Raw genomic sequence first — 27,145 nt, 5'->3', positions numbered from 1 at the left:
GCCTCACCAACATGGAGAAACCCTGTCTCTACTAAAAATATAAAAAATTAGCTGGGCGTGGTGGTACAGGCCTGTAATCCCAGCTACTCGGGAGGCTGAGGTAGGAGAATCGCTTGAATCCTGGGGGCAAAGGCTGCAGTGAGGCGAGATCACGCCATTGCACTTCAGCCTGGGCAACAGGAGTGAAACTCCGTCTCAAAATAATAATAATAATAAGAGAAGTTGTAAGGAAATAGTAGAGTGCTCATAAAGATTAATAATAGAAAACCTTTATTGCTCATTTAGAATATTCCAGGTACACTTTTAAGATCTTTACGGGAATTATCTATTTTAATCCTCAGAACAACCCTTACGAGGTAGGTATTTTCTTTATGTCCACTTTACAGATGAAGAAACTGAAGCACAGAGAAGTCAAGTAGCCTACCTAACGTTAAACAGCTAGTAAAAGGCCATGTTAGAATTTGAACCAAGCTCCACATTCCGAGAATGTCAATCACACAAGGGCTGTTTTTTAAAGTAAAAAGATAAAATTACCTAAACAATCACCAATGAGACGAATGATTAAATCATAATACATCCATATATAATAAAATACAAATTGGTCATTTAAAATTATGTTGAGGTCGAGCATAGAGGCTCACACCTGTAATCCCAGCACTTTGGGAGACCGAGACGGATGGGTCACCTAAGGTCAGGAGTTCGAGACCAGCTTGGCCAACATGGTGAAACCCCGTCTCTACTAAAAATACAAAAATTAGCCTGGCGTGGTGACATGTGCTTGTAATTCCAGCTACTCAGGAGGCTGAGACAGAAGAATCGCTTGAGGCTGGGAGGCGGAGGTTGCAGTGAGCGGAGTTCGCACCACTGCACTCCAGCCTAAGCAACAGAGTGAGACTCCATCTCAAGAATAAATAAACAGGCCGGGCGCAGTGTCTCAAGCCTGTAATTCCAGCACTTTGGGAGGCCGAGGCGTGTGGATTGCTGGAGGTCAGGAGATCCAGACCAGCCTGGCCAACATGGTGAAACCCCCCTCTACTAAAAATATAGAAATTAGCCGGGCTTGGTGGCGGGCATCTGTAATCCCAGCTACTAGGGAGGCTGAGGCAGGAGAATTGCTTGAACCCAGGAGACGGAGGTTGCAGTGAGCCGAGATCATGCCACTGCACTCCAGCCTGGGCGGCAGAGGGAGACTCTGTCTCAAAAATATATATATTAATTAATTAATTAATTAAAATAAAATTATCTTGAAGTGTATTTGTTGACATGTTTACACATTCACAATGCATTGTGAAAAAAGGGGGTTGCAAAACATTATGTTCAGAATGTCCCACTTTTGGAAATAAATAAATGCCAAAATGCTAAGAGAGTTTATCACTAGTTGGATGGGTATTGTGACCATGCTTTATTTTCTTTTTGCTTAACTGTATCTTCTGATTTTATTGAAAGATAGTACTTCTCAGGCCTGGAGACGTGGCTCACACCTGTAATCCCAGCACTTTGGAAGGCTGAGGCAAGCGGATCACCTGAGGTCGGGAGTTCGAGGCCAGCCTGATCAACATGGAGGAACCCTGTCTCTACCAAAAATACAAAAATTAGCTGGGCGTGGTGATGCATGCCTGTAATCCCAGCTACTCGGGAGGCTGAGGCAGGAGAATCGTTTGAACCCAGGAGGCAGAGGTTGCAGTGAGCCGAGATTGCGCCATTGCACTCTAGCCTGGGGGTGACAGAGCAAAACTCTGTCTCAGGCAAAAAAAAAAAAAAAAAAAAGATAGTACTTCTCAAATTTTAAGTGTGCATAGAATCACATGGGGATCTTGTTAAAATACAGATCATGATTCATTTGGACTGAGGTGAGGCTCGAGGTTCTCCATTTCTAAACAAATTTAGATCTCTGTTTTGTGGTAGGTAGAATAAAAGATGTCCACATCCTAATCCCCAAAACCTGTGAATATGTTACTGTACAGAGCAAAAGGGATTTTGCCAATGTGATAATCTTACTATGGGAAGATTATCCTGGATTATCCTCTAGGTCCAATGTAATCAGATGGGTCTTTAAAAGAGGGAGGCTGGAGTGTCCAAGACAAAGAAAATATGCCAGTATAATAGATGTCAGAGGGATGCCAGGGCCAGGAGCCAAGGAATGCAGAAAGCCTATAGAAGCTGGAAAAGTTTTAGAAACTGATTCTCTTCTACAGCCACCAGAAGAAACTCAGACATGCAAACAATTTTAGACTTCTAACCTCTAGAACTCTAAATTAATAAATGTATCTTGTTGTAAGGCACTAATTAGGTTTGGGGTACTTCGCTGAAGCAGCAATAGAATACATGCTCAAAAGTTATAGGCTCTCTAATTTGCTACCCTTCATTTATTATTTTAACTTGCATAAAATTGAGTCTTGGATAACTCTACATTATAATACAGCTCATTGGATGTTTATAAATTAACAGAATTCCTAGATTCATTTTTGTTTATAATAAACTTGAAACAATATATCTTTCCATAAGGACTGATTATGTAAATTATGGTATGTTTATACAATGGAATATGGTAGCTGGTAAACATGTTGATGTAGCTTTATATTTATTAACATTAAGGTTTATATTCATTAATGTTTATTAACATTCATTAATGTTTATGTTCATTAACATTAATTCATTAACATTAACACCTGAGGTCAGGAGCTCAAGATGAGGGGGTGGATCACCTGAGGTCAGGAGTTCGAGACCAGCCTAGCCAATATGGGGAACCCCCGCCTCTACTAAAAATACAAAAATTAGCCGGGCATGGTGGCACGTGCCTGTAATCCCAGCTACTAGGGGGGCTGAGGCAGGAGGATTGCTTGAACCTGGGAGGCAGAGCTTGCAGTGAGCAGAGATCGTGCCACTGCACTCCAGCCTGGGCAACAGAGCAAGACTCTATCTCAAAAAATAAAAAAGAAAATAATTTGTTAATTTATATTCAAAGACTAAAATGTTCACGCAATTTGAGTAAATAATTCCATGCTTGGAAATCTATACTAGAGAACCAATTCAAAGTACTGAAAATATTTTTCAGGTATAAACTAAAACGTGTATGGCTCTATTTTTATAAGAACAATGGTATAGGAATGATTTAGTAAACACTTATGCATTCACAAGGTGAAAGTTTCTGCAGTAGTTTTCACTATTAATTATTAAGAGTGTGTAATAACTTGGAAAAGGGCCTTTTTTTTTTTTTTTTTTGCTTTTAGAGACAGGGTCTCTGGCTATGTTGCTCTGGCTCGTCTCAAATTCCTGGGCTCAAGTGTTCCTCCCATCTCAGTCTCCTTAATGAAACTGGGATTATGAGCATGCACCACTTCATAGAATAAAATATTTTTATTTATTTATACTATAAAATATTGTTTAAAATAAAAAGTACCTAAATATAAATATACAATATAAAAATAGACTCTAGCCAGGTGTGGTGACTCACACCTCTGATCTCAGCACTTTCGCAGGCTGAGGTGGGAGGATCACTGAAGCTCAAGAGTTCAAGATCAGCCTAGGCAAATGCCATCTCCACAAAAAATACTAAGATTAGCTGGGCATGGTAGCGCGAACCTGTGGTCTCAGCTACTCTGGAGGCTGATGTGGGAGGATCACTTGAGCCCTGGACAGGGAGGTTGCAGTGAGCCATGATTGTGCCACTGCACTCCGGCCTGGGAGACGGAGTAGGACCCTGTCTCAAAAACAAATAAATAGTAAAAATAAAAATAGACTCTAACCCACAAATAGAATTCTATGTACCCTAATAATTTGTTTTTTGTTGTATTTGGAATCCTTCTAAAAGTTTTATTTTACAACATGATATACATTATTTTATGGTGTTAAAATAATTAATAGGCCATTAGACTGAGGCTGCTCCAGCACCCTGGGTTCCTACAGAAGCAAACCAAAACCCAACTCAGTGTATTTTATTTGCCACACTTCCACATTCACCCTATAAAAGCCTTTCTTTGGTGCCCCTTTAGCAGAGTCCCAAACTGATTCATGAATCACTGTCTGTTCAAATAAACACTTTAAGATTTTACTGTGCCTTAGTTTCTCTTTTAATAATGGAAATGATATGGAAACACTTATCTGACAAATGTTTTTGAGATTATGTAATATTCACTGACAAGGTTTACACTTATGCTGGTATTAAACAGAGACCATAATCATCTTCTTTAATTAATTTTATTAATCTAACATAGTCTTTATGATGATCTAAAAATAATTATATCATTCTTTTTTGCTTTTTTTGTTTTTGTTTTTGAGACAGGGTCTCACTATGTTGCCCAGACTGGAGTGCAGTGACACAACCTCAGCTCATCACAACCTCTGCCTCCCAGGCTCAAGCGATTTTCCTGCCTCAGCCTCCCGAGTAGCTGGCATTACAGGCACATGCCACCATGCCCAGCTAATGTTTGTATTTTTAGTAGAGATGGTGTTTCACCATGTTGCCCAGGCTGGTCTCGAGCTCCTGACCTCAAATAATCCACCCACCTTGGCCTCCCAAAGTGCTGGGATTATAGGCTTGAGTCACCATGCCCGGCCACGTATTTAGATCATTCTAAAGAACACATTTATGGAAGAATCTTGTTTATAGTATTCAGGATTCCTTCCTTCCTTCCTTCCTTCCTTCCTTCCTTCCTTCCTTCCTTCCTTCCTTCCCTCCCTCCCTCCTTCTTTCTTTCTTTCTTTGAGATGGAGTCTCATTCTGTTGCCTAGTCTGGAGTGCAGTGGCACGAACTCGGCTCACTGCAACTCTGCCTCACTGAAACCCAGCCTGAGCCACCATTTAAAAAAACATAATATTTGAAGCCGGGCATGGTAACTCATGCCTGTAATCCCTGCACTTTGGGAGGGAGAGGCGGGCAGACCACTTGAGGCCAGTTCAAGGCCAGCCTGGGCAACATGGTGAAAACCTATCTCTACTAAAAAAAGAAAAAAAAAAAAAATTAGCCTGCATGGTGGTACACACCTATAATTCCAGCTACTTGAAAGGCTGAGGCATGAGAATAGCTTGAACCTGGGAGGCTGAGGTTGCAGTGAGCCAAGATCATGGCACTGCACTGCAGCCTGGGTGACAGAGCAAGGCTCTATCTTAAAAATATATATATATGTTTATATATATATGTGTTTATATATACATATGTTTATATATATATATATATATATATATATCAGCTGTGTCTTTAAGGGCAAACAAAAGTTATCCAGGGGAAGGTTGAGAATGCAAAGGGAACAGTACTCACAAAGCGGAGGTATAAAGATGTTTAAGAAAGAAAAAGGAACTTGATGACGTTGGGAAGTAAATAAGTAAGGTAAATAGGAACTTAATGTGAGAGGCCTACAATGTTATTCTAGGGGAGCAATAGTGGTCATTCATTGATGAATCAAAAGAACCATTTGCCTTCTCTGCTCTTCTCTCCAGGCTGTGGTTACACAGCAGTACACGTTGGAGATACTGGGCTCCACATTTAGCTGGAAGACATGGCATGTCTTCTTGAATTCCTTCTAATCTTCCTCTCCCATTGCCCATAAAGGATCTTCAAACCTTCTCTGCACTCATGCCCTTTGTCCTACCACCTCCACAGCTCCTTCTCTACAGAAAAACTTGCCTTTTATTTCACAGAAGAAATGTAACCTTTTATTTCACAGAAGAAATGTATCTTTTTATTTCACAGAAGAAATGCATCCTTTTATTTCACAGAAGAAATGCATCCTTTTATTTCACAGAAGAAATGCATCCTTTTATTTCACAGAAGAAATGCATCCTTTTATTTCACAGAAGAAATGCATCCTTTTATTTCACAGAAGAAATGCATCCTTTTATTTCACAGAAGAAATGCATCCTTTTATTTCACAGAAGAAATGCAACCTAGAGGCCAAGGTGGGTAGATCACTTGAGCTGAGAAGTTTGAAATCAGCCTGGGGAACAAAGTGAGACCCTGCTTCTACAAAAAATACAAAAATTAACTGGGCAAGGTGGTTCATGCCTGTCATCTCAGCTACTTGGGAGGCTGAGGTGGGAGGATCGCTTGAGCCCGGCAGGCAGAGGTTGCAGTGAGCTGAGATCATGCCGCTGCACTCCAGACTGGGTGACAGAGTGAGACTGTCTCAAAAAAACAAAACCACCCCCCCCCCCCAAAAAAAACAACAATAACAAATCACACACAGCGTTTTGTGTCATGTTCATCCTCTTTTTTCTTTTTTTTTTTTTAGACAGGCTATCATGCTGTCACCCAGGTTGGTGCAATCTTGGCTCACTACAAATTCTTGGGCTCAAGTGATGCTCGCACCTCAGCCTTCTGAGTAGCTGAGACTACAGGCCTGCACCACCACGCCTGGCTAATGTTTGTATTTTTTGTAGAGACGGGGTCTCACATTGTTGCCCAGGTTGATCTTAAGTTTCTCAGCTCAAGTGATCCGCCCGCCTTGGCTTCCCAAAGTGCTGGGATTACAGGCATGAGCCACCTCTCCAGGCCATGTCCACCCTATTAACATTTGGAAGTGCCTAGCACAGTGTAGACTCTTTAGACTTGTGGAATAACAATGATTACTGAAATGAAACATATAGCTGAAGGTGCTACTAGGGTATATAAGACTTTTTTTCTGACTTAGAACTACATCAAAGAAAGAAGGGCCTAAGACCAAGGTTTGGGAATGCACACAATGAACTGCTCAAAAGAAAGTTAGCTTTAGTAATGACAGGAAGAAGCTATGTCTTCAGCGAAACAGAATACACACAGAAAAATTTAAGAAAGCCATTACACTGGCTGGCAAGACAGATGTGGATATTGTGGCCCTGGTACTCACGGAGTTTATAGTCAGGCACACTGTCCTAGCACAATGACCAATACGTTATTGTATTTACAGCGTTTTGGAGTTTCTGTCCATCTCTCTCAATAGAATAAACTTTGAGGTAAGTTTCTTACGTAGAATCCCCAGCAGTGTTCGCTACACAGTTGGAGCTCAATAAATGTTTACGGAGTGAATGATGAGGCACAAAAGGAATTTGTTGAATTATTTGTTAAATGAATCAAATAATTTTCTAGGATTCACGGGCTGTCTTCTGCACGATAAGCTTCATTCTGTGGGTCTGAGTTTCTCCTGGTTCCCAATTCTGTGTCTTTTTGTGGATTATCTACTTTATAGCTGGACCTTTGTATTTGTTCAAGATAATTATTCTTCTATTCCTAATAGAAGCAACCATAGCCCTAGCGAAACCAGACGTTAATTCCATTCTCGCAGTTCTTTTCCCCAAGGCAAGCAGCAAAAAACGCATTCCCACAAAAGAGCAAGCTCATCCTCAAATCCCGGGTTTCCCAGCCCCACAAGCTGCAGGAAAACAGGAGGGAGGCACGTGAATATTTCTTCGGACCTCAACGATCCCAGAACCTGGCCTTCTAAAACATCCATAGGCTTAACCTCATCATATAACTTAAACAGCCTTCGCAACACCGAGAGTACCACACCAACACCTTCTTATCCAGCTCGGGTTGGGACAAGGGCTCCTCCAACTCCAGACTGCACGCCTCGGTAGCGCGGTGTCTTCTGGGATCTGTAGGCTCCCGCAGTTCGGCTTTCTTCTCTCGGTGACTCCAATTCCCGGCAGTCAGTGGCTCCAAGGTCCGCCCTCTTTCTGGAGGAGGAGCCCAGATAGTACGGGAGGGGGCGGACCCTTGCCCCTCCCGAGCTTGGGCCGGAGTGGTGCAGGCGGCGCGAGGCTGCGATTCCCACGTGGTGGCTTTCTCACGCTAGCCCACTTTGGTCCTCCTTGACGTCCCGGGCCTGTGGGCCCGCTTCCTGCCAAGATGCCGAAGGTCAAGTCGGGGGCCATTGGCCGCCGCCGCGGGCGGCAGGAGCAGCGCCGGGAGCTGAAGAGCGCTGGAGGTGCGGATCCCCGCGAGGTAGCTGGGGTCGGGTCAGGTCTTCCGGCAGGACCTAGCCTGGGGTGCGGACCGAGACCTGATCGGCGGTGGCCGGTCAGGACCCGCTCCCGTGAGCGCGGAAGGCAGGGGTGGGTCCCCCAGTCGGCCGCAGGCCCTGCGCGTCGTCGTTGGCTTCCTTTACAGCTGGAGGATGAACTTAAAGAGTTTGTCAGTCCTGGTGTGACGTTTCATGGCCCTGGTTGGCCCTACCCATGCAGCTTTCTTCTCTGGGACTGTCTAATATCTAATCTCAGTAGGAAAATTAAGGCTGTTTCGTGTTTTCTTACAGGACTGATGTTCAACACGGGAATTGGGCAGCACATTTTGAAAAATCCTCTCATTATTAACAGCATTATCGATAAGGTGGGTATGGAAGAGGAAAGGGAGAGACTTGTTGGCTTATTAATTTTATTCCTGTGAATACATAAGGGCAGAAAGTCTGCCTGCCATAAATTAGATGCTCTGTAAATATTTGTTGAATGAATCAAATAATTGTCTAGGATTCACGGGCTGTCTTCTGCATAAATAAGATTCATTCTGTGGGTCTGAGTTTCTCCTGGTTTCCCAATTCTGTGTCTTTTTGTGGATTATCTACTTTATAGCTGGACCTTTGTATTTGTTCAAGATAATTATTCTTCTATTTCTAATCACTTTTTTGATCACTTTTAGTTTTTATGTACTCCATCTATTTATGTCTAAACCACACATTAGAAAGTTTGTTCCCCAGAAAAACATATAGTACCACATATAAATTATTTGATGTATTCCAGTACCACATATAAATTGCTTGGAGTATTACTCCTATCTGAGTTATTGATCTTCTCTTATGGTTATGGATGATTGGGTGCTAGGAAGTGAAATATACACGGTGCAGATTACACTTATGGTTAAAAGCAAGAAAAGCATCTTGGAGTTGTAGAAAGAGCATTACATAGTTAAAGGATCTTGTCGGGCTTCCTGTCATTTGAAAAATGAGAAAAAGAAAAGGTTGGTGTACTATTTTAACCTTTTTAGCTCATAGTTTCCTTTAAGCATCTGATAAAAGCTGTGGCCCTAGAATATTACAGCTGTGTGCAGACATTCAATTTTGTATACAGTTGCTGCTCTTCTGCATCCTTGAAACCATAGGTGGGTTGAGAATTGAAAAAACCTTGTCCAGCACGTACAGTCCTTTCCCATTTGAACTTGTTGATGTGAACAGAGAAGGTAACAAGAGGCGATTGGAGTATTTCTAGATAGAAATCAGAATGCCAATCCCACAAATGCTGTTCCTGCTTTTCTGACTCCTAAAGTTGCGCAGTATTCCTCCAAGTCAGGAGAGGTTTTAGATTTTCATTTGCACCAAATGTTATTGAGGTAATTTTGTTAACCACATCGATCATGAAGAATCTAAAAATGGAGTCAGATTAAGAGCTCTTATCGGAGCACATACGAGTAAAGATGGTCAAATGTAAATTAACTTCTGTGTTCTGATGTGCCAGAAGAGCTAAAGTGTTCGTGCTTGCTTTTAGGCTGCCTTAAGACCAACTGATGTAGTGCTAGAAGTTGGACCTGGAACTGGCAACATGACTGTAAAGTTGTTAGAAAAGGCAAAAAAGGTAAAAAGGGGATTTAATGTTTGGTATCACAAATGACTATGTTAGCATGCTCAGTTGGTTTTCAATCTGAATATGTTTTAATTAATTGCTATTATTTTAGTAGTAACTCCTGATCCCTTGTTGGAAATTTTGTCTTAGAAAATATGAGATATTTCGGTCGGGCGCGGTGGCTCACGCCTGTAATCCCAGCACTTTGGGAGGCCGAGGCGGTTGGATCACGAGGTCAAGAGATTGAGACCATCCTGGCCAACATGGTGAAACCCCATCTCTACTAAAAATATAGGAATTAGCTGGGTGTGGTGGCGGGTGCCTGTAGTCCCAGCTACTCCAGAGGCTGGGGCAGAACCACTTGAACCCGGGAGTCAGAGGTTGCAGTGAGCCAGGATTGCACCGCTGCACTCCAGCCTGGTGACAGAGTAAGACTCTGTCTCAAAAAAAAGAAAAAAAAAAAAAAAAGAAAATATGAGATATTTCAGTCAGGAAAACAGAAACCACTTAGGTATTTCAACAGGGAATTTTTTCTTTTTTTTTTTGAGAGGGAGTTTCACTCTGTTCCCCAGGCTGGAGTGCAGTCATGCGGTCCTGGCTCATGGCAACCTCTGCCTCCTGGGTTCAAGAGATTCTCCTGCCTCAGCCTCCCAAGTAGCTGAGATTACAGGCACCTGCCACCACGCTGGCTAATTTTTGTATTTTTAGTAGAGATGGGGTTTCACCATGTTGGCCAGACTGGTCTCAAACTCCTGACCTCAGGTGATTGCCCACCTCGGCCTCCCAAAGTGCTGGGATGACAGGCATAAACCACCATACCCAACCTCAACAGGGAGTTTAATTAGGAAGGAAATACCCAACCCCTTCCCTTTGTACCCTATAATGCTGGTGCCTTTCACTGGCCACTTCCAACCAGAAGTTGAAAGGTAAGGGAACTGAACTTCATTATCTATAGGACGCAGAGAGAAGTAGATAATATGTCTGGAAAAGCCTTTCGTGGTGGCTCATACCTGTAATCCCAGCACTTTGGGAGGCTAAGGTGTAGATGGCTTGAGCCTAGGAGTGAGTTCGAGACCAGTCTGGGCAACATGGTGAAACCCCATCTCTACAAAAGATTGGCTGGGCGTGGTGGTGCATGACTGTAGCCCCAGCTACCAGGGAGGCTGAGGTGGGAGGATTACCTGAGCCTGGGAGGTTGAGGCTCCAGTGAGCCATGATCCTACCACTTCACTGCAGCCTGGGTGACAGAGCGAGACCCTGTCTCAAAAAATAAAAATAAAGATACATCTGGGAGCCAAACAGAATAAGCAGCACATTGTTTACCCTGTAAAGATGGTTTATATAGAAGTGGGGCCAGGAGCTGTGGCTCACATCTGTAATCCCAGCACTTTGGGAGGCTGAGGCAGGAAGATTGCTTGAAGCCATGAGCTTGAGACTAGCCTGCGCAACAAAGTGAGACCCAATCTCTATAAAAAATAAAAAAGAAGCTGGGCATGGTGGCTCACGCCTGTAATCCCAGCATTTTGGGAGGCCAAGGTGGGAGGATTGTTTGAGTCCAGGAGTTTTGAGACCAGCCCAGGCAACATAGTGAGACCCGTCTCTATAAAAAATAAAGAAAGGAGATTAGCTTGGTGTGGTACACACCTGTGGTCCCAGCTGCACAGGAAGGTGAGGTGGGAGGATCCCATGAGCCCAGGACTTCAAGGCAGCAGTGAGCTATGATAGCACCACTCCACTCCAGCCTGGGCAACAGAGTGAGACCCCATCTCTTAAAAAAAGTGTTTTTAATAAAAATAAGTCAATGAAACCTCAGCTGAAATTGGAATAAAATTTCAATTTCGGCCTTATTTGACATCTATTTCATTTACTTGAAAAGTTATCTATGCCATGTATTGTGTATCTCAGTAGATGTGACATACTTACAGTAAGAGCAATTGCATTGTACGCTCTTCTCTAACAACACTGACTGCACAGACGTGGTATATTTTCTTTCATCATCTGTTCAATTACAAAGCATGGAGACAGATGAAACGTGATTCTGTTGATTATATGGGTAGAACTCACATAATCTGGTTGTCTACTTTTCTGGGTGGTGGTGTTTGTTCGTTCATTTGTTTGTTTTTGAGACCGAGTCTTGCTCTGTCGCCAGGCTGGAGTGCTATGGCGCAATCTCGGCTCACTGCAACAGCTAATTTTTGAATTTTTTAGTAGACATAGAATTTTACCATGTTGGCCAGGCTGGTCTCGAGGCTGGCCAGGCTAAACTCGTGATCCACCCACCTCAGCCTCACGCCCAGCTTTTTTATTGGTTTGTTTTGAGACGGAGCCTCACTGTCGTCCCGGCTGGAGTGCAGTGGCGCAGTCTTGGCTCATGGCAACCTCTGCCTCCAGGGTTCAAGCAATTCTCCTGCCTCAGCCTACTGAATAGCTGGGATTACAGGTGCCCACCACTAGGCCCAGCTAATTTTTTGTGTTGTTTCTGTTTTTGTTTTTGTTTTGAGATGGAGTCTCTCTCTGTCGCCCAAGCTGGAGTGCAATGGCACGATCTCGAATCACTGCAACCTCCACATCCCGGGTTCAAGCAATTCTCCTTCCTCAGCCTCCCGAGTAGCTGGGATTACAGGCGCCCACCACTGTGCCCAGCTAATTTTTGCATTTTTAGTTGAGATGGGGTTTCGCCTTGTTAGCCAGGCTGATTGCGAACTCCTGACCTCAGGTGATCCGCCTGTCTCGGCTTTTCAAAGTGTTGGGATTACAGGCGTGAGCCACTGCACCTGGCCTAATATTTTGTATTTTTAGTAGAGATTGGGTTTCACCATGTTGGCCAGGCTGGTCTTTCACTCCTGATGTTGTGATTCGCCCACCCCGGCCTCCCAAAGTGCTGGGATTACAGGCATGAGCCACTGTACCCGGCCCATTTTTGTTTGTTATTTGAAGTAGGCGAGTACAATTGAAGGAATATTGGTGGTAGAAATGGGAAAAGAAGTTTGTCACATAAATCATGTAAGAGTTCCTGTTGGGATAACAATAAAATATTTATATTCCATAATTAACCTAAATATATATATATATATTTTTTAATTAGGTTGTTGCTTGTGAACTTGACCCAAGGCTGGTAGCTGAACTTCACAAAAGAGTTCAGGGCACGTGAGTATACATAATAGAATTAAAGTCATTTCAATCTCATGAAACAACAGTCTTTTTACATTTCTTCTTTTCTCATCAGGCCTGCGGCCAGCAAACTTCAAGTACTAGTGGGTGATGTGTTGAAAACAGATTTGCCATTCTTTGATACTTGTGTGGCAAATTTGCCTTATCAGGTATGTTCTCACATTTTCAGGAACATGATACTAAGTGTTTCTCTGACGTGTGTTTCCCAAAAATAACTAGTTAATTCTCTTACAGATCTCATCGCCTTTTGTCTTCAAGCTGTTGCTACATCGACCTTTTTTCAGGTTTGTGACAAAAGACTAGAGTTACTGCCAAATTTTGAAAGACTTACAATTCAGGTGGTGAACATAGCCAAAAATGAGTCAGGTCAGTTGAAAAACTACTGAAGAATTTTTATAGAAAATGTTGATTCGTATGGAGGTCTTTCTGTCTTTTTAATTGAGAGGTTATTTGGGGACAGTATGCTAGAAATCCTGCTTCTGAGACCAGACAGCCTTTCCCTATTTTTGAATCTTCCTGCCGTTAAGCCTAGGTTAGAATTTTTATTACCTTAGATCTAGACAATTGCAGTGGTTTGCTAACTGGTCTCTAGTATAAAAGGTCTTCAAAAAGTTCATGGAAAATGTGTATTATGAAAGAACTATGCATGGATTTCAAAATTTTTCTGCACCACAATAAACTCTGTACTAACTGAACAGGATCTAGTGTGAGGCACTGAGAAGGATAAGACATCAGTTTGAAAAGAGCCCCTATCAGCAACATGAACTCTGCTAAAATTGAAGTAAGAACAAACATCCAATTTATGGTGAAGCCTAGTTGGAAGAATGGTGAAATCATTGATGCTTTACAGAAAGTTTATGGGGACAATATCCCAAAGAAATCAGCAGTTTACAAATGGATAACTCGTTTGAGGAAGGGATGAGACAGTGTTGAAAATGAAGCCTACAGTGGCAGACCAGCCACATCAAATTTGTGGAAAACATTCATCTTGTTTGTTCCCTAAGTGACGAAGAAAAATACTGAACAGCACAAACAATAGCCAACACCATAGACATCTCAGTTGGTTCAACTTACACAATTCTGACTGCAAAATCAAAGTTAAAGTTTCTACTTTATGGATACCCAAACTGTCATATCCTCTTTTCTGAAATATTTTATGAGAAAACAAAACAAAAACCATTGTACTCAACTCAGCTGCAGATAAAAGCAGAGTTTCCAGTGGAAATTTTATATAACTGGGATCAAGATCCTGAAACATGGCTGAGTGGAGTAGCTCACACCTGTAATCCTAGCACTCTGGGAGACTGAGGTGGGCAGATCAGTGGAGGTTAGGAGACCAGCCTGGCTAACATGGTGAAACCCCATCTCTACTGAAAATACAAAAATTAGCTGGGCATTGTGGTGGGCACCTGTAACCCCAGCTACTCGGGAGGCTGAGGCAGGGGAATCGCTTGAACTCAGGAGGCGGAGGTTGCAGTATGCCGTGATTGTGCCACTGCATTCCACACTCCAGCCTGGGCAACAGCGAGATTATCAAAAAAGAAAACAAGATCCTGAAGCATTTCTTCAAAGAATTGTAACGGAGATGAAATATGGCTTTACCAGTGTGACCCTAAAGACAAAGCAGAGTCAACATAATGCCTACCAAGAGGCAGAATGGGTCGAGTCAAAGCAAAAGCAGACCAGTCAAGAGCAAAGCCCATAGCAACAATTTTTTTTTTTTTTTTTTTTTTTAATGCTCAGGGCATTTTGCTTGCTGACTTTCTTTAGGAACAAAGAATGATAACATCTGCTTATTACAAAAGTGTTTTGAGAAAGTTAGCTAAAGTTGTAGCAGAATGACTCCCAGGAAAGCTTCCCCAGAGATTCCTCCACCATAACACTTCTACTCCTTCCTCTCCTCAGACGAGGGCAATTTTTTGAGAGTTTCAATGGGAAATGGTTAGGCATCCACCTTACAGTCCTGATTTGGCCCCTTCTGACTTACTTTTTATTTCATGAGATAGTCTTGCTCTGGTTCCCAGGCTGGAGAGCAGTGGTATGATCTGCACTCACTGCAGCCTCCACTTCCTGGGCTCAAGCATTCCTCCCACCTCAGCCTCCCAAGTAGCTGAGGTTACAGGCATGTGCCACCACATTCAGCTAATTTTTGTATTTTTTTTAGCGATAGGTCTTGCCATGTCGCCCAGGCTGGTCTCCTACTCCTGAGCTCAAGTGATCTGCCCACCTCAGCCTCCCCAAATGCTGGGATTATTACAGGCATGAACCATGGTGCCCGGCCCTTCTGATTTATTTTCGTTTCCTGGTCTTAAAAAATCTTGAAAGGGTACCCTTTTTTCTTCAGTTAATAATGTAAAAAAAAAAAAAAAAAAAAAAAGACTGCAGTGACATGGTTAAATTCCCCAGAGCCTCAGTTTCTTTGATACAGACTAAAAGGCTGGTATCATCACTTACAAAAGTGTCTTGAACTTGATGGAGCTTATGTTGAATAATAAAGTTCATGTCTTTTTTTTTTTCTTTTCTTGAGACAGGCTGGAGTGCAGTGGTGAGATCTCAGCTCACCGCAACCTCAGCCTCTCCTAGGCTGGGCTCAGATGATTCTCCTACCTCAGCCTCTTGAATAGCTGGGACTACAGGGGTGTACTAGCATGCCTAGCTAATTTTTATATTTTTTTTAGAGACGGGGTCTCACCATGTTCTGCCCAGGCTGGTCTTGGACTCCTGAGCTCAAGCGATCTGTCTGCCTTGGCCTCATAAAGTGCTGTGATTATAGGTGCCTTATTTTTATCTTTTAACTCAATATTTCCATGAACTTTGAAGTCACTTTCTACATTACATACTAGTGGTTTTCAAACTGCAAGTCAAAAACTTGTGTTTATATTGTATTTCAAAACAAAAGTTTCATGGAACTATAAATCACCTGGACTACATGCAATGCCCTCTGATATATTACATTCCATGTCATTAAAAAAAAAAAGATGGTCATGACTCATTAATTTTATAACCACTAAATAAACACATATACACACAGACATTTGTGGCTTGACTTGCAATGCCAAATGTATTTTTTAATGTGACTCATTGTCAAAAGTGTGAATGTCAAAGTGTAGCTTTGAAGATGCTCTTCTGTTCATTAACCCCTACAAAGTCTCCCCATTGCCTGCTGAATAAAAAGTCTACATCTTTTGGTTGGGCATGGTGACTCATGCCTGTAATCCCAGCACTTTGGGAGGCCAAGGTGGGCGGATCACCTGAGGTCAGGAGTTCCAGACCAGCCTGGCCAACATGGTGAAACACTGTCTGTACTAAAAATAGAAAAATCGACCAGGGGTGGTGGCGTGCACCTGTAATCCCAGCTACTCGGGAGGCTGGGGCACGAGAATCACTTGAACCTAGGAGATGGAGGTTGTAGTGAGTGAAGATTACGCCATTGCACTCCAGCCTGGGCGACAAGAGTGAAATGCCATCTCAAAAAAAAAAAAAGTGTACATCTTTTAACCTGTCAAATCAAGGAGACATTGAACATCACAATCTGCCTCTTCAGCCTCATCTCTTCCTTAAAGGTGTCTGCTACCCCATAAATATATTTCTGCTGCTGAAACAATGTATTTCACTTTGTTTTCATAGAAGAGGTGATGGACTAGTGCTGATTTGAAACACCTTCTCATCCAGTCTTTGAAGGCTTATATTTGCAAGCTATCTTGCGGTGAGGAGTACAGCCATTATAAAAACAAAGCCAGCTCTCTCATTCTGTGGCAATGAAAAAGGCTGAAAGTGTTCTCCTACCTTATAATCAGCTGCCAATGCTTTGCTATTTCTCTCCCAAGAAAATTCCTTGCAGTCAAAATTCATTTATAGTTGACAATGACCATTTTCTTTATTCCTTTCTGCTTTCTTTTCAGATGTGCTATACTTATGTTTCAAAGAGAATTTGCCCTCCGACTGGTTGCAAAACCTGGAGATAAGTTATACTGCAGACTCTCAATTAATACACAGCTGTTGGCACGTGTGGACCATCTAATGAAAGTAAGTGAATTTTGTTCTCTTTCTCTTTTTTCTGAGACAGAATCTCAGTCTGTCACCCAAGCTGCAGTGCAGTGGCTCGCTGCGCTCTCTGCCTCCCATACTCAAGCAGTCCTCTCACCTCAGTCTCCCGAGTAGCTGGGACTAGAGCTGTGTGTCACCATGCCTGGCTAATATTTTGGTATTTTTGTAGACACAGAGTTTTGCTATGTTGTCCAGGTTGGTCTTGAACTCCTGGGCTCAACGATCCATCTGCCTTGGCCTCCCAAAGTGCTGGGATTACAGGTGTGAGCCAAAGCGCCCAGCCAGTGATTTTTATTATTGAAATAATCTAGCTTAACTCATCCTTGAGCATCTAGTTGTGCCTTCTGTGAGGACAGCATCTTTGGTTACTAAATAAAAGTTGCCTTTGAGAGTACTACTTAAGTACTTTTTCATTAACAGGTTGGAAAGAATAACTTCAGACCACCGCCCAAGGTGGAATCCAGTGTTGTAAGGATAGAACCTAAGAACCCACCACCACCCATCAATTTTCAGGTGAGGTTAAAATATTGGCTTAATCAATAAGAGGAAAAAAAAGTCCAGACTGGAAGATGTGTGTCTATAGCAGCAGAAAAATATTGAATCAACCTAAATATTCAAACATAGGAAAATGTTAATTACGACACATCCTTCTGCTGAAGTAGATGGAATAATTTGATGCAAGGTAGTTATAAAGTGAGACCCAGTCTCAAAAAAAAAAAGAAAAGAATAAATTGAATAAAACTTGGAAAACAAGGTAAAATGAAAATAGTTGTTTTAAAGTAATATTATGGATAACATGTTTTAATTGTAATTGCTTTTGAGATTTAAAAACAAGAAAGAAGACCACTTAATGTAAAACCTTACTACAGCCACATTAGAGAAAAACACGATCGTGTGTATGGTCAACTGGTGGTAAATGGAGTGGTTTGTCAGTAACTCCTTCAAGGAGGTTTAGGGGTGTTGCACAGGCAGTATCTGAAGTCATGTCTGTTTTGAATCTTATTTTTGAAAATGATACTTAGATTTAAATAAATGCCATGTTCTTTGTTCAGAAGTAGGACCATTTTGTTTTTCCTCCACTTTCTTTCTTTTTTTTTTGAGACGGAGTCTCGCTCTGTCGCCCAGGCTGGAGTGCAGTGGCCGGATCTCAGCTCACTGCAAGCTCCGCCTCCCGGGTTTACGCCATTCTCCTGCCTCAGCCTCCCGAGTAGCTGGGACTACAGGCGCCCGCCACCTCACCCAGCTAGTTTTTTTTTTTTTTATTTTTTAGTAGAGACGAGGTTTCACCAGGTTAGCTAGGATGGTCTCAATCTCCTGACCTCGTGATCCACCTGTCTCAGCCTCCCAAAGTGCTGGGATTACAGGCTTGAGCCACCGCGCCTGGCCTCCACTTTCTTTTTTTAAGATGGGGTTTCACTGTGTTGCCTAGGCTGGACTTGAGCTTTTGGTCGCAAGTGATCCTCCCACCTCAGCCTCCCGAGTAGCTGGTACTACAGGCATGCAGCACTGTGCCTGGCTTTATTTTTTCAAATTAAAAAAAAAATTGTCATGCTTTGACCCTTGTCAAAAAAAAATTCTGAGGAAAAGACATACTCAGTGAAATGCACCAAAGTACAAAAATCAAATGTATGTCTTACTTTTGCATCTGTGTGCCAGCCAGATCAAGATACAGAACATTTTCCACTTTAGAAAGTTCCCTTCAATTTTATATATTAAAAGACAAGGTAATACCTAGCAGGCATAGACAAGAACAAGAAGTTTGTGATTTGAAGAAAATGTCTATCTTCTATTTCAGGAATGGGATGGTCTAGTAAGGATAACCTTTGTTAGGAAAAACAAGACACTGTCTGCTGCATTTAAGTAAGTATTATACTAATTTCTAATGTGTAAAGGACCAGTGCTCCAGATACTATGCTAGAATTTGGTCCTTTTCCTGAGCAGCTACCCTAAAGCATAAAGATATGGGTCCAGACAAACTTCACCTTTTTAACTACCTTTAGAGCTTGGGAGGCAGGAGAACTTAATGAAGAAAGTTTGCTGGAGTTGAGAGTCAGATCAGGTTTTTTTTTTGGCAAAACAGGAAAACACTCCCAAACTCTGACCATACATCTGCTCTAGTTTTTTGTTGGAAAAATGAGGCAATGATGGACCCCTTCCACACTTGTGAAGGATATGTGTCATCTTATTAACTTGGGAAAATGCAACTCATCAATTTGGGGTTCAAGGGTAAAAGAGAGGTGAGACACAGTTTTACAGGGCTTGGAGATTTTTTTTTAGGGGATCTTTTGTGGAGGGTCTAGAACTTCTCTAAGAATTTAAGAGGTATTTATCAGGATTTTGCACTTTAAATATAATTAGTGTTTGCTGCATAAGTTTAAATATTCAACAACTTTTAAAATTCCTTAATTGCACTATACATAACATGAATTTCATCTAAAATGAAATTATTGCTTAAATGGCTTATATATTAGTAAAAAAAAAAAGTTTAAGAAATTATTCTGACTTTGGAATAATAACAGTGGCATCACTTCTTTATGCTACAGATCAAGTGCAGTGCAACAACTCTTGGAAAAAAACTACAGAATTCACTGTTCAGTCCATAATATTGTAAGTAGAAAATGTTCCTGCAGTTTCATTGATTTGTTTTCTTTTAAAATGTCCATTTTTATTCTTGTTGATCTAGCATGTGATTATTTTGTACATTCCATAGGATCCTTAAAAGACAATATAGACTGCATAACTAGCACAATTTTGACTTGAATTCTGACAGGTCAGTGCTGCTGTGTATCCTGTGGAACAGATAAGAGCAACTTTGATTACTCCACCCTGTCCTCTAACTACTGACAGTTGTTTTTAGCCATAACAAGAATCAGATTCAGCAGTTACAGGTTCCTCAAAGCTGTAGATATGTATAGCTTGCACAACTTAAAATAACTGTGTACAATTTACTGTCCTCTGAATTGTGACCATGTCTTGTTTTTTGCTCACACAGCAGTTACAAATATAGTTATTAATTTCTAAGTTTAATACCCAGAAATTGAAATAAAGTTTATATGGCTCAGTAGCAGATTTCTGGTTGCCTCATGCTTATCATTTGTGTAACAGTGTGTGTAATGTGATGTTTGCTAACTTTTTAGCTTCCAGTTTAATTAAACAGAACAGACAAGAGATAAAGGCCAATTTTCTTTTTATGACTCAGAACCTATATGATTTAATGTATCACAATACTATCTCCATTTTCTCATTTATGGGGAAAAAGTCATTAGATAATCTGCCTAAGTATAATAGAAAAATATTAAGCTAGATTAAGAAAAATATTTGGATAAAATATGTGCATTAAGTGTAAAATCCTTAATATTCCCAAGGCTTGGGCAGGCCACCTCTTTGAGAAAAACGAGGTGGTTAAGGTGAAATCTGTAGCAAGAAAATGCATTATTTTGAAAGGAGTAACAGTTGCTTTAAAATTTAATTTATAGTTTTAATTATTTGTGAAGTCTGAAACTAATAACTATTATAGAATTTTAAAGAAGAAAATGGCTAATATAGACAGGATTACTAATTCAAGGTATTCCAAGTTTTTGTTAATAAAGATCAGCCACTTAGAGATCCAAGTCTTACGTAAACAATCAGGCCTTCCAAAGTCTTATTAACAGATATATTAAAGGTGACTATTTTATGACTTACTGAACTAAAAAAAAGAGTCAAGGTGACCTCATTAAAGATATGTCGTTCATTTATTCTGAATCTTATATTGATAGATAATACCAGAAGATTTCAGCATAGCAGATAAAATACAGCAAATCCTAACCAGCACAGGTTTTAGTGACAAACGGGCCCGTTCCATGGACATAGATGACTTCATCAGGTAATTACATTCTTGTTTTCCTAAGTGTTTACATTTCTTTACTGTGACACCTTCAGATTAGAGATTTTAAAGGCTTTTAAGCGGTATAAGGTGCTACCTGGGAGAGTTATTGCATAGCACTTCCATGGCATGGAATAGTATTTGGTGTAGAAGATGGAGGCTAGTTAGCTGCAGCAGAATGAACATTTTCTTTAAGAACAGTAGTAAAGAACAGTCCGAGCCAGAAGATTGCCTTTGTGTTAATGTGGTGTGCATGTTCCTCCCTTCCTGCTCCCTCCCCAACTCTCATTCATAGTCTTAGTCTTAATAGCTTATCCCTCCAAAATAGTCCGTAAGGTAGAAAAATCATAATACATGTAACTAGATCTGATTTTTAAAATTTCCTTACTGGGAATAGCTGTTGTTAAATCGATCTTAAGCATACAATGCCAGTTAGAATCCTACCTGGTTATCCATTTAGTAATAATATAGTTAGTTTTGTAGCCTGAGGCAAGTTCTATACTTCTCAAGTAAAAAGCTGTCATCATTATCTAGGTAATGTAGACCAAAATTTGTTTTGCTTGAATTAAGCAAGTCTTATGAAAATAGAGTAAGGCTTCAGTTAATTACCCAGGTAATTACTAACCTGTACTTACTTTTTTTAATCATTAAGATGTTAACTTTCAGAAGTTCTTGCCTGTTTAGCCAATTCACTTTTAAAGCTTCCATGTTCTAGAGGCTGAATACAAAATGAGGGTAGTTTGTTCTGAAAGTCATTGGTTTGACTTTTTCTAAGCTGGAAACATAGTTCTATATAACTAAGACAAATGGAGTTTATATTTTATTGGCTGGCCAGCAGTACTACTGAGTCTTTTTAGATGTTAATCCTAGGCATTGAATACTATTCATAAGTATCTACTTTGCTTTTTTAGAAATTTATCTGGACCTGTTTCTATGGGCCAGCCTAAAAATAACCTCAGGTCTAAAGAGAAATATTTTATCTTTTCCTTCATTTTCACTAAATTTCCTCAAAGTTATTGGGCATGTGCAGTTTACTAACTAGAATCTATTAAGTACACAGGTATCTACAGGGAGAAATAATGTGTATTTAATTTGAATATAAATAACAGCTCAAGAGAGGAAGAAGGGGCATGTAAGATTGGTTATTCATCTGACTTCTGCCAATTCCAAACAGCTTCTTGTTCAGTTACCTTGAAACAAGTGCCAGTGAGTTCTTAGGCCTGGGATAATGAGTCTAAGATAATTTTAGTCAAATTCATTATGACATAAAAGCTATAATGAAAGAGGCACCAACATGGCATGGTTTTAACCAATATACATCTTATAAATTTAGTCAGACAGTAACATTTCTTTTTTTTGTGTGTGTGAGACAGAGTCTTGCTCTGACCCCCAGGCTGGAGTGCAAAGGCACAATCTCAGCTCACTGCAACCTCTGCCTCCTGGGTTCAGGCAGGTCTCCTGCCTCAGCCACCTGAGTAGCTAGGATTACAGGCATGTGCCACCATGCCTCGCTAATGTTTGTATTTTTAGTAGAGACGGAGTTTCACCATGTTGGCCAGGCTGTTCTTGAACTCCTGACCTCAGGTAATCCACCTGCCTCAGCCTCCCAAAGTGCTGGGATTACAGGTGTGAGCCACCGCACCCAGCCAGTATCGTTTCTTTAATAACTAGTATTAGGAGTGGGTGGGCTCTGTCAGCATGAGGTACTCATGTTTTAGAATTAATGGTATAGAACTATATACCATTATGTGCTACAAATTAGCTTTTCAGTACCATTCAATTTTGATTTCTTTTTTCAGATTGCTACATGGATTCAACGCAGAAGGTATTCATTTTTCCTAGGTGTTTGGAAAACAGAATTTTTCAAGGTCAAGAAAAAGAAATGAATTTTGTATTTTTTGTATTTGAGAAGATAATGCTTTTGCTTTAGAGACATAATTTACTTGACTGTTTTTGGTTCGATACTACTACTGTTGTCACCATTTATGACTCTGAATTTTTAAGTTGGAGAGTTCTAAGTATCCAAGTTTTTAATATATAGAGCTGGTCCAATCTATTCATAATAATCTTCAAGTTCAGGAGCCGCAGAGACGCACAACTTTACACTTAAACTTATCATTTCTAACAGTTTATTGTATAAAGATGTTACTCTTCTATTTACTGTTATATACTGTGAGGCCTTCTTTAGGCCTTTAGCTCTGTTCCTCCAGTAGTAAAACAGTTAAAATATGCTTCACTAGTCACACATTCCCCATACCATTTCATGTTATTCACATTCCCCGTACCATTTCTTTTATTCACATGTACAGTAAAACAATTGTTTCTTAAAGTATTTTTATTTTGGTTCTCTCATTGTCTTCTCTATTTATCCTATACACTGTCTGTTATGATTGCCTACCTCTTTTGCTATCCTATAGCATCAGAGACTTAGGGTTCTGGGTAAGCCCAAGTCTGCTACTGCCACCGAGCAGTGCCAGGCATATTTAAAGGGCATGACTCCCTACATATAAAATGAGGAAGCTAAACTGGAATGAAGTTAACAATAAAATTATCTTTTTTTATGGTTCTTAGGTAGATAACTATAGACATAGCAAAATTTCAAAGGGTTTTGTAATTGAAACTGGTTTTATAGTTTTATATTTGCTTTCAACTTCAGAAAAACAGCCATTTCCCGTAACTACAGGTTCCCAGTATTCCTGTGATTTCTGGACACTTAAAATTTCCAGTACTTTTTTCATATACCTGGTGCTTAGTTTTAAGCTATTTTAAAACTGTCAGATTGAGAATTTCAATAGATGTCATAAACAAGTTTTATTAGCTACTATGTTTAAATCAATATAATACTAAGTGCTGTTAATATACTATAATAGTTGTAGTAGCTATTTTGTTTCTATAAAAAATTAATAAAAATATCTTTATTGATATTTGGCTTTTTTTAATACCTAAATTAATAGAAGGAGTGTTTCCAATTAATTTAACAAAGCCAGATTTGAAATCTAGCTTCAAGGTCATATAGTAAATGTTACTACATAATTAAAATAATGCTTGTTCTTGATGTATAATCCAGAACAAAAGCGTCAAGCTGCTTTTGTTAAACAAATATGAAATATACATAAGGGTAGATTTTTTGTTTAATTTCACAAAACTCTTTTGCGAAGTTCACTTGTATCATCTCTATCCTTATAGTCAAAATTTTAAGATTTAACTTGGCTTTCTCGGGTTATTTCCCTCTACCCCTATGAACTTCTGAGTTTTAGTTCCTTTTCTGGCCTTCAGTTTTCACTATCTGTAAAGCTGAAGGACTGTATTATACTACCTCCAATATCTTTTCTGGTACTAATTTTTAAAATACCTGATCAGAATGAAGCCATCATAGTATAAGGCAGCATATTTGTCTATAAGGAGACTTTCCAAAGACGGTACCCATCCAATGCAAATAATAAATTTGAAGCTAATCTGTTGTGCTTTAAATGAGCAAATTCACGTCTTTATTGCCCTTTGAAAGTCGGTTAATCTCAAAAACTACCTTTTTTAAAATATCCTCTGCAAGGTCAATTGTAACAGTTCTCCATCCTTCCTCTTCCCTTTGAAATAAACACAAATAGAATATATCTTACAGCTGCAAGAAAACCTGAGTCCCTTCCAAAACAAAGGTGATTGAAGTAAATTCTCTCTAAAACTTATTCCATAGACTTCATTTATTAATAAGCATATTGTGAAAATCTACATTTGTTTTAGATTTCATGTTTACAGAGCTTTTCACACTTGTATTAGGATCTTTCACAACTACTCTCTGGGTTTTATGAACAGTAAAGTAAAGAATCTGGCTCATGTGACTCTCTATTCATAGCTCCCCTTTGGCTCCTATGAAGGAGCTGGTAGTTCCCTGGAGTAAATAAATCAAAACAAGATATCCTTGGGAGATTTTTATCTGTTAATCTACTCCGGGACCCCATCCTGGGAACTGAGGGAAAACTCCTAGAGAGATATACGAATCTTTGAACAAAATATTTACATGAAAAGTGGCCAGTTTTCTTCCTTGGAGTAGCAATCTGTAAAAATAAGTGCTGCTGTTTAAAAAGTAGCATGCCCTACAACAATGTATTAGTGAGAATTTGATGATTCTCACCAAATAACAACGAAGTTTCACATTTGGTACTGGATGGAGCTTGGGTTAGATCTGCCTTTTAAGGCAAAGTCAACTCTTTCAGCTTAATTCTTTTTCAAGGGAGTAATGTACTGTCTACACTTGGCTTAAACTAACTTCTATTATGGACTACTTTCAATGTACATGTAAATGTTCATGCATCAGAAGCCAATTTCCTTTAACAGTACATAGAAAAGGTGTATTTTGGGGTGGTAATGAACACTTCAAATTAAGTAATGATATTGGTAAGGATCAAATTGCACTATTAGTCTTGTAATACCACACTGGCACACACACTGCATATATATGTATTTTCCTAAGATAAAACTCTTCTCAGAATTTCATTACTTTTTATTATACACCAACTAGTTTATATTTTAGTTCTTTACAAAGAAAATGCTAAGAAAAATTATAATCACGTTATATGGTTTTAAAATCATAATTCCAGATTTCTTTACATATAAGATGGAATGGTCCAGCAGCTATATCCACTGTCACAGACTTTAGTTCCGTTCAATGATATGGCACATCCTGCAAAATTAACTAGTCACACACAAAAAATGTCTCAAATACAGTAAAAATGTACACACAAAGGTAATTTACAATGACAAATAAGGAATGTAATTTTTCTTGGCTGTGCTTCAGAAATTTAGGGTCAGTAGCCTTAATCAAGGCACAAAGCAGGAAAAGGTGAGCACAGCTGTCTCTAGGAGTGGGCAAGGTATGTACAATCACTGATGAGGTATGCATGCACGCAAAGGATTTAAAACTGCTCAGTCTCACTACAAAAATTGAACTGAGTTAAAAGGAAATGCTGTGGCTTCCCCCTACTATCTGGCTCTGGATCGAGTCCACAGTCTTAATTCATCAAATAGAAAATAAAACTGACAAGGATCTCCAAAAGTAAATCACTATTTGCGTAAATGAAACAAAATGCTTCATTAATCCCAATTCTTGGTTGTGCCTCCTGGACTAGAAGCATTTTGTAGACAAGAGTGTTTCACAAAATTGAAATGTAATTCAGGTGAAGGACAAAACATTTTCCACAGACACTTAAAATTCCAAACTTTCAAATGGCCCTTACAGCTGAACCGTTGTATGTTACAGTAGTGAGGGTTCTGGGAATCCTTTAGCAGCAAATGCCGGTTTAAAGGGCACGGGGTCTCTTCGGGTTGATTTGCTTGCTGGCTTGTTCCTCTTCTTGTAGAGCTGCACGGAAAGATTTCACTTTGTCTTGGAAAAAGAAAAGAAAGAGGGAATAAGTATTGTATTACATGCAGTAAGAGTTTACAACTTTATGGGTTCGATCAAGTCAGCTGTGTTATTTCCTAACAGTTACTCAGTATTTTTCCTTTTGTTTTTGTTGTCTAGAAACTCAGAACTAAATACAGTGCTGAACTATTACAAAGTTTTTTGTTACAGATTTCCAGAAATACCTATTTTTCTATATCTTTCAATAGCTTTCTGTTCTGTTTGGCACATTTAGTTCTGTTTTAATTTATTGGAATTCCTTCTGGAGTATAGGCAGGTTTTACATGTGTAAAATACATAGTCTACCTTTTTTTTTGAGATGGAGCCTCACTCTGTTGCCCAGGCTCGAGTACAGTGGCGCAATCTAGGCTCACTGCAACCTGCACCTCATGGGTTCAAGCAATTCTTCTGCCTCAGTTTCCCAAATAGCTGGGATTACAGGTGCGCACCACCATGTCTAACTAATTTTTGTATTTTTAGTAGAGACGGGGTTTTACCATGTTGGCCAGGCTGGTCTTGAACTCCCAACCTCAGGTGATCCGCCCGCCTTGGCCTCCCAAAGTGCTGGGATTATAGACATGAGCCACCACGCCTGGCCCCCCTATTTTACCTTTTTTAAGTTATGAAAATTTAAAATATATTTGAATTTTTAGAAATTTACATTTTGTCCTCATTGTGACGAAGGGGGATTGTGAAGAGGTGATGACAAAACGATACATTTCTTGCTTTTACACGTTCTTTCCGGTCATCTACTGATTTAGAGTCATGTAAGAACTAGAAATAGGTTAGTAAATTGTCAGACAAATTACATGCAGCTAAGATGAGACATCTTTCAATAACAGTGGCTCTCAACTGGATGTGATTTTTGGCCCCCAGCAGGTATTTGGTAATGTCGAGAGACATTTATGGTTATCCCAACTGGTGTGGTGCTACTGTCATGTGGTGGACAGAGACCAACGATGCTGGTAAATATTGTACAAGGCACAGGATAATACTCCTCAACAAAGAACTGCCTAGCCCCAAATATTAGTAGTGCCAAGGTTACAAAACCCTACTCTGTAGACTTCAGAAGAAAATAAAGTTGGAATCTCAATTTTCTTCCCCTTTCTGGAAGTACAGTGATGTTTTGAAAAGTTAACTT

The 27,145-nt window shown here is 40.1% G+C and overlaps 2 protein-coding genes across 4 annotated transcripts in view; one reads left to right on the top strand and one right to left on the bottom strand.

The window, feature by feature from the left end:
- The first annotated feature begins 7,637 nt into the window (after nt 1–7,637).
- Nucleotides 7,638–22,938, top strand: DIMT1 (DIMT1 rRNA methyltransferase and ribosome maturation factor). Of its 2 annotated transcripts, none has more exons than XM_010385178.2 (12): nt 7,638–7,899; nt 8,227–8,300; nt 9,449–9,535; nt 12,609–12,670; nt 12,750–12,843; nt 12,929–12,978; nt 16,597–16,720; nt 17,162–17,254; nt 18,537–18,601; nt 19,285–19,348; nt 20,500–20,606; nt 22,406–22,938. In XM_010385178.2, exons 1-12 carry the CDS (start codon nt 7,821–7,823, stop codon nt 22,446–22,448), a joined length of 942 nt encoding a protein of 313 aa, XP_010383480.1. In that variant the 5' UTR covers nt 7,638–7,820; the 3' UTR covers nt 22,449–22,938. The 2 variants fall into 2 exon arrangements, with proteins under 2 accessions (XP_010383480.1, XP_010383496.1); XM_010385194.2 differs by having other exon boundaries at nt 7,676–7,916; nt 22,406–22,933.
- KIF2A (kinesin family member 2A) overlaps nt 22,722–27,145 on the bottom strand; it is an 87,668-nt gene continuing 83,244 nt past the window's right edge. The window contains exon 20 of one of the 2 annotated variants that reach the window (XM_010385167.2): nt 22,722–25,986. In XM_010385167.2, coding sequence (XP_010383469.1) covers nt 25,901–25,986 — 86 coding nt within the window. In that variant the 3' untranslated portion in view covers nt 22,722–25,900. The remainder of the gene's footprint in view (nt 25,987–27,145) is intronic. The other variant, XM_030926733.1, reaches the window with a different exon arrangement.

This window comes from Rhinopithecus roxellana, chromosome 3, assembly GCF_007565055.1.
Source record: "Rhinopithecus roxellana isolate Shanxi Qingling chromosome 3, ASM756505v1, whole genome shotgun sequence".
In the NCBI taxonomy this organism is placed as follows: domain Eukaryota; kingdom Metazoa; phylum Chordata; class Mammalia; order Primates; family Cercopithecidae; genus Rhinopithecus; species Rhinopithecus roxellana.
This window is presented reverse-complemented; position numbering and strand designations above follow the sequence as displayed.

Coding starts and splice junctions, on each gene's coding strand:
- DIMT1 (XM_010385178.2), top strand. CDS start 7,821: ATGCCGAAGGTCAAGTCGGGGGCCATTGGCCGCCGCCGCGGGCGGCAG. Junction 9,536..12,608: donor TGTTAGAAAAGGCAAAAAAG/GTAAAAAGGGGA, acceptor TTTTTTAATTAG/GTTGTTGCTTGTGAACTTGA. Junction 12,844..12,928: donor TGGCAAATTTGCCTTATCAG/GTATGTTCTCAC, acceptor ATTCTCTTACAG/ATCTCATCGCCTTTTGTCTT.